The 16,971-nt window shown below is 44.4% G+C and overlaps 1 protein-coding gene across 3 annotated transcripts in view; it reads left to right on the forward strand.

Annotated features, from left to right (window-relative positions):
• The first annotated feature begins 4,149 nt into the window (after positions 1–4,149).
• BIN2 (bridging integrator 2) overlaps positions 4,150–16,971 on the forward strand; it is a 33,052-nt gene continuing 20,230 nt past the window's right edge. The window contains exons 1-2 of one of the 3 annotated variants that reach the window (XM_057701580.1): positions 4,150–4,271; positions 11,818–11,898. In XM_057701580.1, coding sequence (XP_057557563.1) covers positions 4,191–4,271; positions 11,818–11,898 — 162 coding nt within the window. In that variant the 5' untranslated portion in view covers positions 4,150–4,190. The remainder of the gene's footprint in view (positions 4,272–11,817; positions 11,899–16,971) is intronic. The other 2 variants (XM_057701581.1, XM_057701582.1) reach the window with 2 other exon arrangements.

Genomic DNA, 16,971 nt, shown 5'->3' on the forward strand with positions numbered 1-16,971 from the left:
CCATGCACCTAGAGCCAGTGCTCTGCAACAAGAGAAACCACCACAATAAGAAGCCCGCACATGGCACTGCAACAAAGAGTGGCTCCCATTCACCGCAACTAGAGAAAAAAAAATGGCACAGAGGGCTTTAAAACATTCCTGAGTGACTAAATGTGGCCTGACTCTCCCAGGTAGACTGTGGGCTCATCCTTCTTTTGTTTCAGTGCCTAGAACAGTGCTCACCCCAAGGTTCTGAATCATGGCAACTACGAGGATACATTAGGGACAGGAGTATAGGATTAGGTGGTAGGTCAGATGCCAATGAAAGTGACAAATTAGAAAGGAGATAGAGAGGAAAGAATAGAAAAAAGGAGAAAAGAAGATATGGAACAAAGAAAGGAAAGGGTTGGTGGGAAAATAATATGAGGCCTCAAACTAAGTATGAGTCAGCACTTCAAGACTGGGACTAAAATAGACAACCGGATCCTGGGTTCTATAAACCACAGAGAACTGGGAAGCTGATAATTCTGTACTTTCCTGGCCAGGGCTCAGTCTGTTAGAGTGGCCTACGATAGAGTGAAGAGGGAACTGAAAGGAGAAGGCTAAAAGGATGAGATGCAGCTTTTCATAGCAATCACTGAGGACCGGACAAGAGGGACCAGGATAGTTAACATTATAGCAGGAGAAACTGGCTAAGACCGGTCTTGCAACTTAGAGGCTGCTTTGTCAGCATAGGCCTCTAGAACTGTGTATACACCAAAAGAAGCTGGGCTAGACAGGACACCATTATTCTCATCTCACTTCTACCACTGAGGAACTGGGTAACCTTGGGCAAGTCACCAGCCTTTTCTATTACTCAATTTCCCTGAGTAACTTTAGAAGTTAACTTTTAAAGATTTTTTTCTGCTCTAATACTACATGATTTGGTGACTACCAATTTCAGTTCCCAAGGAATTGGCACTGAAGAGGGTTTCTTAGGAAGTGTAACAGGGAAAAACAAAATTTGACTCCTTGTTGGATCTTTTACTTTAACCTTTGCTTTTCGTTGCTTTTGTTATCATAATCATACCTAACGGCCTGCCTCAGGGAACCCTGCCCCTCTGCCTATATGTTAAACTAAAGTGACTTTGTTCGGCTCACAGGGAGACAGTCTGACACTGGCCACCTGTGAAGGGCTGCAGAAAAGAAGAAATTAATACATTCTCTCCCCATACTGGCCAAGCCAAGAGATATTTTGCAAAACTAATGGCCTTTTTACTTTACTTCCTCACCTCTTCCTCCTCTCTGTTCTATAAAAGAAACTGGTATCCAGGCCCCGATAAGGTGGTTTTTCGGGACACTAGTCCACCATCTTCTCAGTCTGCTTGCTTTCCAAATAAAGTCGCTATTCCTTGCCTCAACACCTCATCTCCCGATTTATTGACCTGTTTTTTTCTTTTAAAAAGAGTTTTATTGATATAATTGACATACAATAAACTGCATATATTTAAAGTGTACAATTTGATATTTTTTTCTTATTAGCCATCTGTTTTATACATATTAATGTATATATGGCAATTCCAATCTATTGACCAGTTGTGTGGTGAGCTTGGACTCAGTAACAGAAGCAGTGGCTGGGCTGCATTGCTGAGGATGCTATGGATCCTGACAGTGCCCCAGGTATTGGCCTCCTTCTGCTAGTGACACACCTGTTGTCATAGCCATCTTCTCTCAGTGTTCCCACAACACCACCGTCCTCCCACTTCCCCCAACTTCTCCCCACCCAACATCAAGTCCTTCCATTTTCTTCACTTTGCCTCTTCTAGACCATCCCCACAGCTAGCATTATAACAGAATAAACCCTAATGACCTATTACCTGAAATGTTTGTATCCATCTCTGTAAATGAATTAAGCACATAGCAGTATAATCATCTGATTAATAACCAGTCTCCACTTCCAGACTTTAAGCATCCTGAAGTCAGGGATCATTTCTTTTTTTTTTTTTTAAGTTCATTCTTGGCTTCCCAACACCCAGCAATGGCTGTCACACAGTTGACCCTGAGTGCAGTATGCCTGTTTGGGGGAATGACCTGGAAAACAATAGCAGAGAAGGCTCTCCAATTTTGTCTCAGACCTCCAGCTTCCCTCTCCAGTCCTTAGGAAGTGTATTTGGACCCTCTTCCCTTCTTTGGGGGAATTTTACCTGTACTATAAAATCTTTGAGGACTTCCTAGGTGGCGCAGTGGTAAAGAATCTGCCTGCCAATGCAGGAGACATGGGTTCAAGCCCTCCTCTGGGAAGATTCCACATGCCATGGAGCAACTAAGCCCATGCACCACAACTTTTGAGCCTGTGCTCTAGAGCCCGTGAGCCACAACTACTGAGCCCATATGCCACAACTATTGAAGCCCACATGCCTAGGGCCCGTGCTCCACAACAAGAGAAGCCACTATGATGAGGAGTCTGTGCACCGCAATGAAGAATAGCCCCCACTTGCGGCAACTAGAGAAAGCCCGTGTGCAGCAATGAAGACCCAACGCAGCCAATAAATAAATAAATAAATAAATTTATAAAAAAAAAAAAAATCTTTGAGTAAACGGTTCCTCCAAACCTAATGTCCTAATTTCCAGCTATCCCCTCACACAGGTCAGGGAGTAACTTTCATTTGGAGGTCTCCTACCTAGAGAAGCAACTGCTACAATCTCAGCAGTCCCATCCCAACTTACACAACTGATATGCTGCCTCCATCCACGACACTGTATTCGTTCCTCTAGCTAGAAAAATTTGTTCCCCATCCCCAGCACAGGCTTCCATACCCTCCTCCTCAGCCTTTCTTCAATAAGGTCCCTTCCTTTCCTAAGCATCCTCGTTTCTACTTCTAGCTCAGTTGTTCCTCCCTTTCAAGTCCAGATATGGAGTCCTGTCCCCTTTGCTCAGCCTACCCCTACCAGATCTAGGTTAGAACAGTGAGTGAAAAAAATGTTGCCTGCCATATGAGTAAACAAAGGATGTTGCAGACATCAAGCCATCACAGTACAGCCCCCTCTCCCTCCACGGTGAGCCCTGGGGGAACTCAAGATAGAAACAGGATGCTGGCCTTCAAGCCATCAGCCACTGCAGCCACCCTTCCTTTCTCCCCCAAGGGTGTACCCTGAGGAGACTCAGGATGAGAAAGCACAGGCTACTGGCCCCAGATAGCTGAGGTGCGTATCAAAGGAATGATTTTGGTGAGCCCAGACTCTTGCATCTTCCCCTAAATAAAAAAGCACCAAATTCCTTAACTTGAGATATCTGATTTTCTTTAATTGACTGTAATTTTTGAGGTTCTGACTACCTGGTCTTTGTTACAAAATCTCCTATATATCCTGGCTCCTCCCTTACCTTTTCCAAGCAGTCTCTCAGAATTATCTGAGAGGCTGCCTCCCAGGTGTAAGTCCTCGGTTTTGTCATAAAATAAGAAATACAAGTTTTCTTTCTTTTTTTTTCTTTTGGTCAAATAAAACATAATTCTCAACTGTCAGGTTGCTTTTTTTTTTTTTTTTTTTTCAGTCAACAGCGCCAACCTCTCAGGTAGAGGGTTTCCATCTTTAAAAACTGCATCCTGGCATAAATCCATTGTACTTGGCGACCCCAGTACATATAGCCGTAGACGTCAAAAAAGTTTTCCCATATGACAGGGTTGCTGCGTGGAAATCACAATGTTTTCTACCTCCTTGTTTCATTTTCCCACACTGATTGTTACAGCTAATTGGTTCTCGGGGAGCACTGAGTCTTGGCCCACCTTTGAAAACTCTTCAACGGGGCTGGGGTTCCTCTACCTCATGCCTAGAGGGAGCACCGCCCGAGGGCACGCCCGCCTTTCCCTCCTCCTGGGAACAGGCCCAGGCCCGGCCCCAGCCTGAGCCCCGCAAGGGCCCCCGTGGGCCCTGGGCCGCACCCAGGCGCCTGATGGCGATGGGCCTCGGGGACGGCCCTCAAGTGGGCCAGGCCGCCGCCCTGGACCTCGGGTGGTCGCGAGGGGGGCCTCACGCGGGTGCCTGTGGGGGCCGCCCCGGGCCTCAGGAGGCCGAGGGTGACGCTGAGGCGGAGGCTGCGGGGCGGGGAGTGCGGCTCGAGGCCCGCCCGCCAGGCCGGAAGCGAGGCATGCCGGGAACCGCACTTCCTCCTCAGGGGCCTCGAGAAAACCACAGGGCGCCGGGCCAGGGCAGGCCGCCCCTGGGGACCCGGCAGGATGGCCGAGGGCAGGACGGGCGGCGCCGCCGGCCTCTTCGCCAAGCAGGTGCAGAAGAAGTTCAGCAGGGCCCAGGAGAAGGTAGGCGGCCGCCTGCCGAGCCCAAGGCCCATGGCGGCGACAGGGCGCGCAGCGCGCTCGGGGCCGGGAGGCTGGGCCGGACCCAGGGGTGTCCCGCTGACCTCGGGAGATGCGAGCGGGCACTGGGTTTCCATTAAAACGGGCAGATTTGAGAGAAGGCAGAGCCTCGCCCGGTTGGGTGGGGACGCGGGAAGCCGGGAGGCGGTTCCCACCGTCTCTCTCGGGAACCTTAAACAGCACCCAAGCTGACCCAGAAGAGGGGAAAGAAAGGAACTAACGTTGGTGATTGCTGTGTAGCAGATTTTGTCCTCGCAACCCAGCAAGGGTGGTATTTTTTTTTTACAGATGATGAAGGTTCAAAGAGGGTCATTTTCCAGAGTCATCAGACAGCACTGACCAGCTGGGCTGCCAACGAGCACCACCCGTTAGCTGGGACCGGAGTCCGCGAGGACTAGAGTAATTCTGTCTGATTCCCTCTATAGCTGCCCCGGCCTGGCCGCGGGGTTGCTTAAGCTGATATAAGCAGCAGCCCGTATCTGCTTCCTTTGGCGTTGGAGACTACTCGGCTCAGGGTGGGGAAGGAGCACCTCTTTTTGCATTGTGTCCTTGGTTAGCTCTGGGTGGCCCTGCTCCATCTAGGTAGGCTGTCTGTCTTTCTGTACCTTGCCCACCTAGGTAGATGGTGTGGACACTGCTCCACACATTTCAGTGGCATTCCTGTTTCTGCCTGTTCAGAGTATTTGCTTCTAACCTGAATCCCTGCTCTCCACCCACCAAAACTCTGGTGGGTGAGATGGTATGGGGAAAAAGAATAGGCTAGAAGAAAACCCGGAGGGAGAGAGAGATAAGAAGGACCTGAGAGAGAATTTTAGTTTTCTAAGACTTCGTGGTCTTAGAAGCATTTGAATGAACACCATATGCTTAAGAATTTAAATATTTGTATCATCTTCTAAAAGCAGAGCACTAGCTTGAATGCTGGGAGGGATTAAAGGCAACCAGCTCTCCCAAGGGGGATTATCAATGGAGAATTGATGAAATATAGGTGTAGTCCCTATCTTTAAGAGGTTCACAGTGGAAGGGTAGGGGGAATATGTTTGTGTGGGTATTTTTTTTTTCCCTGTCTTTATCTGAGGAAGCTGGGGTCATGTGAAAGAGCAGAGGAAAAGGGAAAGACTTTTGTGTGGCTAGACTTTTTTACTTCATCTTACTCTAACTTCACCTTGATCATGGTTTCAGTCTCTCCAATGGCTGTCTGGTTACAAACCTGATAGTGATCAGAGCCTACGGGAAGGTCTAAGTTAGGAGTGATTGTGGAGAAAAAGGAGGTATTAGAGAAGAGAAGGCTAGCCCCCCTATGGGTTGGAGAAACAAAAAGAAATCGCCAAAGACCAAAAACTTGTGGATAATAGTTATGTTTAAAAGACACAGCAATTGATTTTACCTCACTTTTTAACCTTCTGTCCTCATCCAGCCTATCAACACTATGCCCCCGCTTTAGGATTTCTCTCTGTCTTTAAGCATGGACTCCAAAGCCTCTGGTAAATAACATCCTTGCTCTGGGCTTCAGATTCTGCATCTGTAAAATGAGAGTTGATGTTCAGTGATTTAGAAACTCAATTTGGTAAGGACACCAAAGTGAGAAGGGGAGAGGGCTCTGTGAACCTCAGAGTCAAATATTTCCCAAAAAGAGAACCAGCTGCCCAGGTACACGCTGTTCTTCCTAGTCTGAACCCTGAGAAGGCAGAGAGAGAAGCAAACTCAAATCTGCCCTGAGGAACTCACAGGTTGTTGCAGAAAACGAGGAGATACTCTGAACTCAGACTTAGACACAAAGGCAGGCAGACATTGAACTTAGAGCAGTACAGCTGGCTCCCTAGAGGTAGTGGATGTTGCCTGGGTAGATGGGAATGGCCTGGGTTGGGAGAAAGAGCTCAGCTCAGTCTGCCAGAGTTTTTGAGTCTTGGGAAGTTATTGAAGGCAGGATAAAGAGGGAGAAAGTTACAGTCAAAAGAAAGGACTCCCTGGGACACTGCAGTTTTACTGTAAGCAGTTGACTGTAATCATCTGAGTAATATGTAGCAATTAATGTGTCAAATAAATGTGTCAGGTATCAAGTGCCTGCTATGGACAAAGCATAGGAATATAGGAAGGACATGATCTCTCACTTTATGGAGCCCACATTCTTGTGCTATGATCTCATTTCATCTTTTCAACCCTTTTAACCATGCTATTAGCATCCCAATTTTAGAAATGAGGAAATAAGGCTCAAAAGAGATTGGCAAGTGGCAGAATTATCTTTGAAACTCAGGTGTCCTGCCTTAGGATCCCAATCTAGTCTGCTCTCTTTACAAGGCTCCTGGAGAACCACTCTAACATCTGTGTCTCCCCACTTCCTGCTGTGCCTGTGCACTTCCTGCTGATCTTCTCGCAGGAGCAAAGCTAGGAGTGAAGGTCTGGTGGCAGTTAAACACAATGGAGATGAAGCATTCTTCTTTTATTTTCCAATTCCTACTCAAACTCAACAGGAGTCTGGCTTTTTTGTGTTTTTACAGCATGATACATCTTCACATTTTAAACTAATACTTTCACCATCTGTTTGTGATTTCTCTGTGGCAAGCTTCTCAAATCTCCCCCAAGAAAGGGCATTGTTTTTATTTTATTATTATTATTATTTTTTGGTTGCATTGTGTTTTCATTGCTGCATGTGGGCTTTCTCTAGTTGCTGTGGGGGAGGGGGGGAGTTGCTACTCTTTGTTCCTGTGTGTGGGCTTCTCATTGCGGTGGGTTCTCTTGCTGCGGAGCACGAGCTGTAGAGCGCAGACTCAGTAGTTGTGGCGCTCAGCCTTAGTTGCTCTGGGGCATGTGGGATCTTCCCAGACCAGGGATCTAACCGTGTCCCCTGCATTAGCAGGCGGATTCTTAACCACTGTACCACCAGAGGAGTCCCAGGGCATTCATTGTTTACCACTCCTTTGTTGGTCTTTTCCTCTGTTGACCTTTACTCAACTTGTATCCCAGAGGGTTCAATCAGCAATATTTACAGAAGAACTCCTCTGTTGAAGATACTGGGCTCGACCCAAGAGGGAATTTAGAGATGAGTAAGAGGTATTCTGCTATAAGCTTACAATCTAGTGTCTTTTGTTTTTGTTTTGTTTTTCTTTAAAGTAAAATAGGTGACCTGAGAGGTCTGGTTGTCCCTGGGAATTCAGGGGACAGAAGAACTGAGGAGAATAGAAGGAGGTTTTGTAGTGAAGGCTGTATTTGAGATAAGAATTACGTGATAATTATGGCTGATTAGTAACTCCTCTGGCAAGTGGTGAGAGAGAGCAGTCCAGCTGAGGAATGCCAGCATGAGCAAGGCATGGAATCTGAAATGTTTTTAGGCAGACTAGGGAAAAATGCAGCTGAGCTGGAGCTCAGGGATTGGTGGGAGAAAAGGTTGGAAAATATATTAGGGCCATATTAAGGAGAACCTACTTTAGAATATATCTTGGACTTCCTAGGTGGCGCAGTGCTTAAGAATTCGCCTGCCAGTGCAGGGGACACGGGTTCAAGCCCTGCTCCAGGAAGATCCCACATGCCATGGAGCAACTAAGCCCATGTGCCACAACTACCAAGCCCGCACTCTAGAGCCGGTGAGCGACAACTGTTGAGCCCATGTGCTGCAACTACTGAAGCCTGCACGCCGAGAGCCCACGCTCTGCAACAAGAGAAGCCACCATAGTGAGCAGCCTGCGCACCACAATATAGGGTAGGCCCCACTCACCGCAACTAGAGAAAGCATGTGTGCAGCAACAAAGACCCAACACAGCCAATAAAGGAAGAAAGAAAGAAATTAATGTAAAAAAAGAACATATCTTGAAAATAAGGATTTTTTTACTTCAAGTTACTCCAATTGAAAAATTAACTAAAATATAATAAATGATTATGGGGCGAGGTCATGGTGAGGAACTTTAGCCACCAAACATGTCTGCAGTGGTTTTTTTTTAAGGTTTTTACTTCCACCCCAACCTACACAAAAGTGAAAATAGGGGAATGAAAACTGGAATGTTTATCACCTGTTTCACCAAGTGTTAACATTTTGCTGCATTACTTTCTTGTTCCTGCTCTTTCTCTTTAAATATCTGTATTCTAACTTCTCAGCTGGTAGGCCAGCTGGGGCAGAATTCACAGTGCAGAATTTTAGGGATTGGCATATGGGCTTTCATTAGTAAGTGATCCAAAGGTAAAATTAATAATTCCTTCAGCAAACATCTGTTGAGCATCTATACATCCTCCTTCCTCAAGGAACTCTAGTTGAGGAAGAACATCTACATTGTAGTGTGAGTGTCCTGACAACACAGCCCTGTTGCTTAAGGCAACAAATACTTCGGGCCCAGGGCACTGGGTTATGTTTTCAGGGTGAGTATACTCATCTTTTCAGTTTCAGAATTGAAGGTGGTAGTGTTCCCTCAACATACACACTCCCACACCCTCCAAGCCTTTTTGCCTTGAGCCTTTTGGGGTTTGGGATATTAGTCTGCTCCAGGGTGTGCCACACTGACTCTAGACTGAATTGATTCCTCTCTTCTTTCAGGCCCACCTGCAAAGAACCAAGCCCCAAGCAAAGGAAGGGAGGGGTGGCAGGAAGGAAGTGAGAGCTGCAATTACCACTAAACCAGGTGGTTTTGCAACTCTCTGGTAGAGGACTGTGTTTGGTTGGGGGGAGAGGGTGGAGCCTGGGAAGATGAGTGACTGCATACCCAGGGCCGGGTGTTACGTTTGGTGGAGGTGGAGTAGAGACGCAAACACATATGGCTAAACTGGAAAGGAAATAAAGACAGGTATTTATAGGGAAGGGAGTGGAACTAGACACAATGATAGTGGGTTTGCATTAAGTACTCACCATAGGGCAGAGCACTGTGAAAGCAATTTATGTGTTTAACATTATTTAATTCTCCCAACTCCAGGAGATATTATCTTAATGGGGGAAAGGGAGGTCTATAAACTGAGGCTCTAGAGTTGAAGTGATTTGCTCAAAGGCTTATGGCCAGTAAGTGGAAAAGCCAAAGTAGGGGCATGTTATCTGTTTGACTCCAGAGACCTTGAGCTTAACCACCAGCTTCAGAAGTGAGGATTAAAAATGGAGACATCGGGCTTCCTAGGTGGCGCAGTGGTTAAGAATCTGCCTGCCAATGCAGAGGTCATGGGTTCAATCCCAGCTCCAGGAAGATCCCACATGCCATGGAGCAACTAAGCCCGTGTGCCAAAAAAGAGAAAAAAAATAAAATAAAAAAAAAAAAATGGAGACACCTTAGTCAGAGTCTACATAGAGCTGGTCTCACGCCCAAGACCTGGGACTCTTTCATGTGATTCAGAGGCCTTCACAGTTGAGACTCCAATCTCCCTTTCTAGTTTCCTTACCCATCACTCCCCATAACACACTCTAAACCAGCCGTGCTGAACATCGCGTGAATTTGCATACTCCTCTGACTTTGCTGATGTTGTCTTTGCCTGAAATCCTCTTTCTACCCTCATACTTTTTACTTTATTCCGGTCCAGCAAAATCTTAATTCAAGGCCCAGCCCATTGGTCCCCTCCTGTATCAGTCTCAGTCTCCTTCCTGTTATAAGTATTAAGTTATCTATTTGCTGGATACTGAGAAATATAGATAAGGGAAGTGCCCAATCCTCAAGGAACTTACAGTTTGGAAAGAGGCATAGATAAATGCAAATAATAATAGTAATAGGGGAATTCCCAGGCAGCCCAGTGGTTAGGACTCAGCGCTTTCATTGCTGGGGCCTGATTTTGATCCCTGGTTGGAGAACTAAGATCCCTTCAAGCAGCGTGGCATGGCCAAAAACAACAACAAAAAAAACAGTAATAGAAGTATATACAGGTATGGAAGTTGTAACTGCTTAGGAGGGAGTGATTTAGCTTGATTAATGGGATGCAGTAGTTGTGATTAAGTGTCACAAAGGATATAGAGTATGAATTAGGTCATTTTAGATAGTTGGCTGATGATAAGGTAAGGAAGAGTGTTCCGGAAAGAGGGAACAGCATCTACAACAAGCAACAGTATGGCTTATTAGAAAATTAAAAAACTGTGAGAGAGAGACCTGTAGCAAGAAGGAACACAGAGCTGAGACTTAATGAAGGGTCAGTTCATTGAGACCCATATGTATGCTAGAGTTAGAACTATAACTTGTAGATACACAATGGGCATTTATTTATTTTAATTTAATTAATTAATTTATTTATTGGCTGCGTTGGGTCTTCGTTGCTGTGCACAGGCCTTCTCTAGTTGCAGGGAGCAGGGGCTACTCTTCGTTGTGGCGCATGCAGTCTTCATTGCAGGTGCTTCTCTTGTTGTGGAGCTCGGGCTCTAGGTGCGTGGGTTTCAGTAGTTGTGGCACACAGGCTCAATAGTTGTGGGTCATGGGCTTTAGAGCACAGGCTCAGTAGTTGTGGCACATGGGCTTAGTTGCTCCACGGCATGTGGGATCTTCCTGGAGCAGGGCTCGAACCCGTGTCCCCTGCATTGGCAGGTGGATTCTTAACCACTGCGCCACGTAGGAAGTCCTGATAATGGGCATTTAATAAAAATTTGTTGAGCAGATGAATGGAGAATCATTAGAAGGTTTTAAGCAGCAGCATGATAGGCCTCTTGCTGCAGGCCAGCTGGAAAACATTGAGGGCCTGGGCTAAAGCTATGGCAGTGAGACTAGAAAGCATGGGAGGGTTTCCAGAGGTGGACATGGTGAGGGATTCAGTGAAGGAAGTGAGAGAAGTAGTTGAGGGCAATTCCTGATTCTGACTTGGGCCTGGGGGATGGTGGTTCCTCCTTCCAAAACGGGGTTACAGATAGAAGAGTCAGGGTTTTCTTACTTGTTATAAGTGAGTGTCCCCTATGAGAACAGGAACTGTGCCTTTCTCATTTCCATGTGCATCAGCACTGAGACCAGTATGATGGTTGGCTCTCCGGGTCCCAGGGGAGAGGAGATCAACATGGATAGCATTCACTTCTAGCTGAGTTCCAAATGCATTGTATCAGAGCTTCTCAAAGTTTTCCACAAGGGCCTTCAAAAGAAGAGAGTCTCCTGCCCGACTCTCTGACCTCATCTATCTAGCAGAATCTGCTGCTATGGCTGGAAGAAGGTCTCTCAAGTAAAAAATGTCTTCAAGGCTCATGTTTTATCATTAAAAGCCATGTACATTTACATTCTTCTAATTAATTCTTGTGTTAATATAATACTCCCCCTGCCCCCGGAAAACCATTCTAAATAACAGTTTTATTCCAGGAGCATATACCTTATTTATTCTGGGCTTTATATACACCCCCTAGCACACTGCTGCATTCCCCACAGGAATACCCCAATTTGAGAAGAACCATAAAACATGATTGATTTTTTTTTCAGCAACATGCTATATTTCTAATTCTGTTGGGCTGATATGAGTACATCCCTTTAGTTGCATCTGAAACTCAGAGAAGCCAGGGTCAAATGAGGCCAACAGATAAGAGAGACTTGACTATAACAGTGTGGACCTCTCTAATTTATATCCCCAGGTACTGCAGAAGTTGGGGAAAACTGTGGAAACCAAAGATGAACGATTTGAACACAGTGCCAGTAACTTCTACCAACAACAGGTAATCTGGAGGGTGGGAAAGGGAAGCTTGGAGGAAGAAAGATGTGAGGGCTGAGTGGCAGAAGAGCAGGTTCTACAAATCAGCAAGCATCCCTACTAACCCATCTTCCTGCCAGGAGTAAGGGCCACAGGGTGACCTGCTGCTTATCCTTCTCCTGGAAACCACAGAAAATTACCTTTCCTGTTCCTGCTCACCCGGGGTTTGTGGGGACAGACAAGTGTTCTTCTTTTCTCTTGGTGGTTCCCCCATGGTACAGAGACATCACCAGGTCCTTAGACAAAATCAGAACAAGTCCCTATCACCTTAGTGTCTGGCTTATTCTCTTCCTCAGGCTGTCTTTCTCCCACCCTAGAGTCTTCTCATCACAGTGGCCCCATGTTTTGTTTCCCCTTTGTCCGCTATATCTATCTCACCAACAAACCTATTCTCACTGTTCCCTCCATCTTCACTGGATGTTATAGGTAATTTTATGTAGAAAATTTACTTTAAGAAGTGCATAACAGGTCACTGCAACCAACTCTGAAAATTCTATAGTACATATGTGATTGGAACAAGAGAAAATATATAATTCACATATATTAACATTAAAAAAAAAAGAAGTGGACAACAATTCGTGGCCTGCAGAGGGGGAGAGGCAACTGGCCAGTCAACAGGCCTTGGAGAGCCGTGTTTCCAGAGCTGCTGGACGTGACACCCTCTCCAGACCCAGCGTGTGACTGCCAGGTGGTTGCCATGAACTACAGAGCTACAAGGATCCACAGCAGGGGACATTTCCAGGGTGAAATCCAAGTCAAAAATGAAAAAACAAACAAACAAACAAACAAAAACCATCTTTTAACTCTCTGAAAACTGATAACAAACTGGAAAAATCCAAATGTAAGCCACTTTGGGGAAAAGTAGTTTACATTGATTTACCCTCTGTCACCGTATTTGAAAAACTGCGAAAGGAAGTTAAGGATCTGGGAGAGCGAGTTGAAGAATTTCTCAGTAAAGATACCAGTTGTCTTATTTCAAATAACAAGGATAAATTTCTCCTGTACCAACCCCCAAATTTGCAGAAACCACTTCACCTCATTCTAGCCATGATGGAAGTTCGAGTCACCAGATTCAGTGTGTCTGAGCAGAGGAAAATTAGTAGTCAAAAAAAGCTAGAAATGACCATTTTTTTTAATATATTTATTTATTTGGCTGTGGTGGGTCTTAGTTGCGGTGCACAGGCTTCTCTCTAGTTGTGGTGTGCAGGCTCAGTAGTTGTGGCACACAGGCTCTCTAGTTGTAGTGCATGGGGCTCTAGAACACGCAGGCTAGTAGTTGATAGGCTTAGTTGCCCTGTGGCACGTGGGATCTTAGTTCCCTGACTAGGGATTGAACTCGTGTCCCCTGCGTTGGGAGGCAGATTCTTAACCACTGGACCACCAGGGAAGTCCCAAAATGACCATGATTTTTTTCCTTCAAATAGTATATTATCAAATGCCTTGTTATGGGGAGTAAAAATTCTTCATATTGATGACATTAGATGCTACACTGAACAAAAGAAAAAAGTTGTATTTACTCAAGAAATCAAGCACTTCTGTAAGAGATGTGGGGAAAAGAGGTATTGGCCTACAAAACGCAAGAACAAGTAGGGACTTCCCTGGTGACGCAGTGGTTAAGAATCGACCTGCCAATGCAAAGGACACGGTTTTGATCCCCAGTCCAGGAAGTTCCCACGTGCCTTGGAGCAGCTAAGCCCGTGCACCACAGCTACTGTGTCTGTGCTCTAGAGCCTGCAAGCCACAACTACTGAGCCCATGTGCTGCAACTAATGAAGCCCACATGTGTAGAGCCTGTGCTCTGCAACAAGAGAAGCCACTGCACTGAGAAGCCCATGCATCCTGTATTTTCACATCCCGAGTTTCCTTAGGGCTCACCATAGAAAGTGGCCGCAGTCTGATGGCTGCTAGATGGCAGGTATTCTTCTCTTTCCTGAGTTTTCTCAGGGTTCACTGGCTCATGTTGGAGGGCTGCAGCTGCCGATTACTTATCCTCTCCTCTTGGTCAGGAATTTGACCAGTATTTGGGAGACACTTCTTGATGAAATTTTGTCCCACGGTGCTGGGAGGCTCGTCCCTGGTCAAGCAAAAATTCTTGCTATGCCACTCCAGGTGCTAACTTTCGGATTAGGCCCTATTGATAATTAAAGATTCTCTGGATCCTCTGTCTAATTATGATCCAGGAGACATTTACCCTTGTTGCTTCTTCCCATACCTAGAATCACATTATTACAATTTTAGCCACAGAAGTTTTGTTGGAGGCCTGGTTACACATTGGGTAGCGCAAGAGACAACAATCATAAAATAGAATATAAGTAACGCAGCTAGTAACATTGACAAAGACATAGTGCAGCAGGGAGACACAAAGCACAAATAATTTGGAAACAAAAAAATTAAAACAATGATTAGGACTTCCTAGGTGGCACAATGGTTAAGAATCTGCCCGCCAATGTAGGGGACATGGGTTTGAGCCCTGCTCTGGGAAGATACCACATGCCACGGAGCAACTAAGCCCATGTGCCACAACTATTGAGCCTGTGCTCTAGAGCCCATGAGCTACAACTCTTGAGCCCATGTGCCACAACTATTGAAGCCCATGCGCCTAGAGCCTGTGCTCTGCAACAAGAGAAGCCACTACAATGAGGAGCCCACACTTTCAGCAACTAGAGAAAGCCTGTGTGCAGCAACGAAGACCCAACGCAGACAATAAATAAATTAATTAAAAATAAATAAATTTATAAACAAAACAATGATTAGCATAATATCAAGTCCCCAGGAGAGCCAGTTGGAAACACCAGATTCTGGCAGGATAAATGTTTTGTCTCTGTTTACAAAGGCATACTTTATCAACTTGTAGGTAAAAGGTTTTTCCGAAAAACAAGGATTAAAGCCAGTATATTTCCGAAAGTCAAAGTTATAAATCATATTTACCACTTCATTCAGTCCCATGTAATTAATACCCGTTGATCTGGATGAAATAATCAGCCTTCTCGTTAGATTTTGTCATTTGTTACCCGGTGCAGTGATATTATCTAAAGGCTATCAGAAACTAGTATTTGTTAAAAAGTTCCTTTCTGTCAGTCTTCTTGAAAATCTTCATTTTGTAAAAGCGTCAAGACAAGACTTAAAATAGCATGGTTAAAGATTTGAGTACAATGCAATCAGCAGGAAGCTTGGATATAACATTTAAAATAACATATCAGGACATATCAGATGTTAGGGATTCCATGTAATTTTGGAATATCTATAATAAATGGCATTTATCCTTACATTATAACCTAAGGTTTATCTCCAATCACTTGACAGTGTTTTTGAAGTAATTTAACACACCAAATAAACTTAGGTTGACATCTCTCTCTGAGATGTCTCAGAGATGTTCTTTCGAAGTATCCCAGAGTCAGCTGGAGGCTAAAAAGCTTTAGTCAGATTTTGATATTTGGGAAATTTGTTAAAAACATCAGAAATGTTTTAAAACACAACAGGATCATAGGTCACTGTGAAACAATACTTATTCATTTAACCAAAGTCACATAACTATTGAAAGAAAACATACAGACCACCTGAGAGAAGCCACTGCAACGATGAGCCTGCACACCACAATGAAACTCAATCTGTTATCAAAAAAAGAGCATTTTTAACAGATCAAATTCCAGTCTTGTATTAGCTTACTTAACAAAATCGATTCACTTAGTTAACTTCAATCTAAATTTAGTTAATCCTGACCATGTATAAAACTTTCTCAGTAAAATGTAATTCTATTCCTTATACCTTCTTAACCGAAAACACACTTTACCGTACTGAAATGGTTTGTTATTTTCAGCAGCTCTAATTATGTATTTAAATTAGAATCTCCAACTCTTAAAAACCTTAATTTCTAGTGACAGCCAAGAGACAACTAATAGTTACCAAAATGTGAAGAAACTATTTTAGATGATTTTTTAGAACATAATTATTCTTGTAGTTTACCAAAAAGCTCTTATCTCATTTACATTTTACTTTAAAGCTTTCATCATATCAAGTTATTTTTCTTGCTGACGAATTTGCAACAGATACAAGATTTCATTTAAGTTCTATTAAACCTAGGTGCAGTGAAAGTACGAAATTAATGTTGATGGCTCTAATGACATGTCTATATTAATTAGATCAACAAATTTAAACATTAATACTAGGTATTAATTTAACACTGAATATTTCCCAGTTTACGTGAACCTGAAACTCAATTTGCTTAATTTCTCTTGTATTTAGAATTATCTGGTTTGTAAGCACTTACTTTTCTTTAAGCCAGTTAAATAGAGCTCATTTACAGATAACTTCAGCTGTGTTATCCAAAGACAGAGACATATACAAACACGCAAAGAGACCTCATAGTTCTCATTTCAGAATTTCTGTGGTGAATGTCAGGTACAGCAATGTAAAAACCCATCAGTTGACAAAAGATTGGATTAAGATTGGGTTTTGGCAGATGGAGAAAATCAAGTTCAGTTGTCTAGATGGCTAAACCCTTTTTACTAATATTTATGGAAAACAAGTCAAGTTCTGAATTACTGTGCCCTCTTTTTTTAAAATTTGCTTTTTAAAAAGATGGCAGATAAAGGTGTCTGAGAAGACCAGATAGGACATTTGCATCTCAAAGATACAGGCAAGTTTTTCCTAGAGTGACTTTGTTTCCCCTTTGTTGGTCTCTGAGCAGACAAAGCCATTGCAGTCACGTGGGCCTTTTGCATATTTCTCTGTGTTCAGCCTTTTCGGCCATATCCCTATTATTGAAAACCGAATAAGCCAATTGGACATTGGAGTCTGAGGATCAGCAATTGCTTTCTGAACTTTGTGCCTGATGTCTGGGGCAGACTGGGCCATGAAATGCCTAGTCAAAAGGGCCTGTACCTTGGGGGGAGGAGGGATCCACTTTCGTTGGGGATCCATGGCCCTATAGGGTGAGGTCCCCTAGTTGGTCTTCTAGAGGTTGTAAGAATGAATGGTTTTGTACTTCTCCAGAAACTCCTGTGACCGGGACAGACTGAGATGTTTTCTGTATCACCTT

The sequence above is a fragment of the Hippopotamus amphibius genome, chromosome 12, assembly GCF_030028045.1.
Source record: "Hippopotamus amphibius kiboko isolate mHipAmp2 chromosome 12, mHipAmp2.hap2, whole genome shotgun sequence".
NCBI lineage: Eukaryota > Metazoa > Chordata > Mammalia > Artiodactyla > Hippopotamidae > Hippopotamus > Hippopotamus amphibius.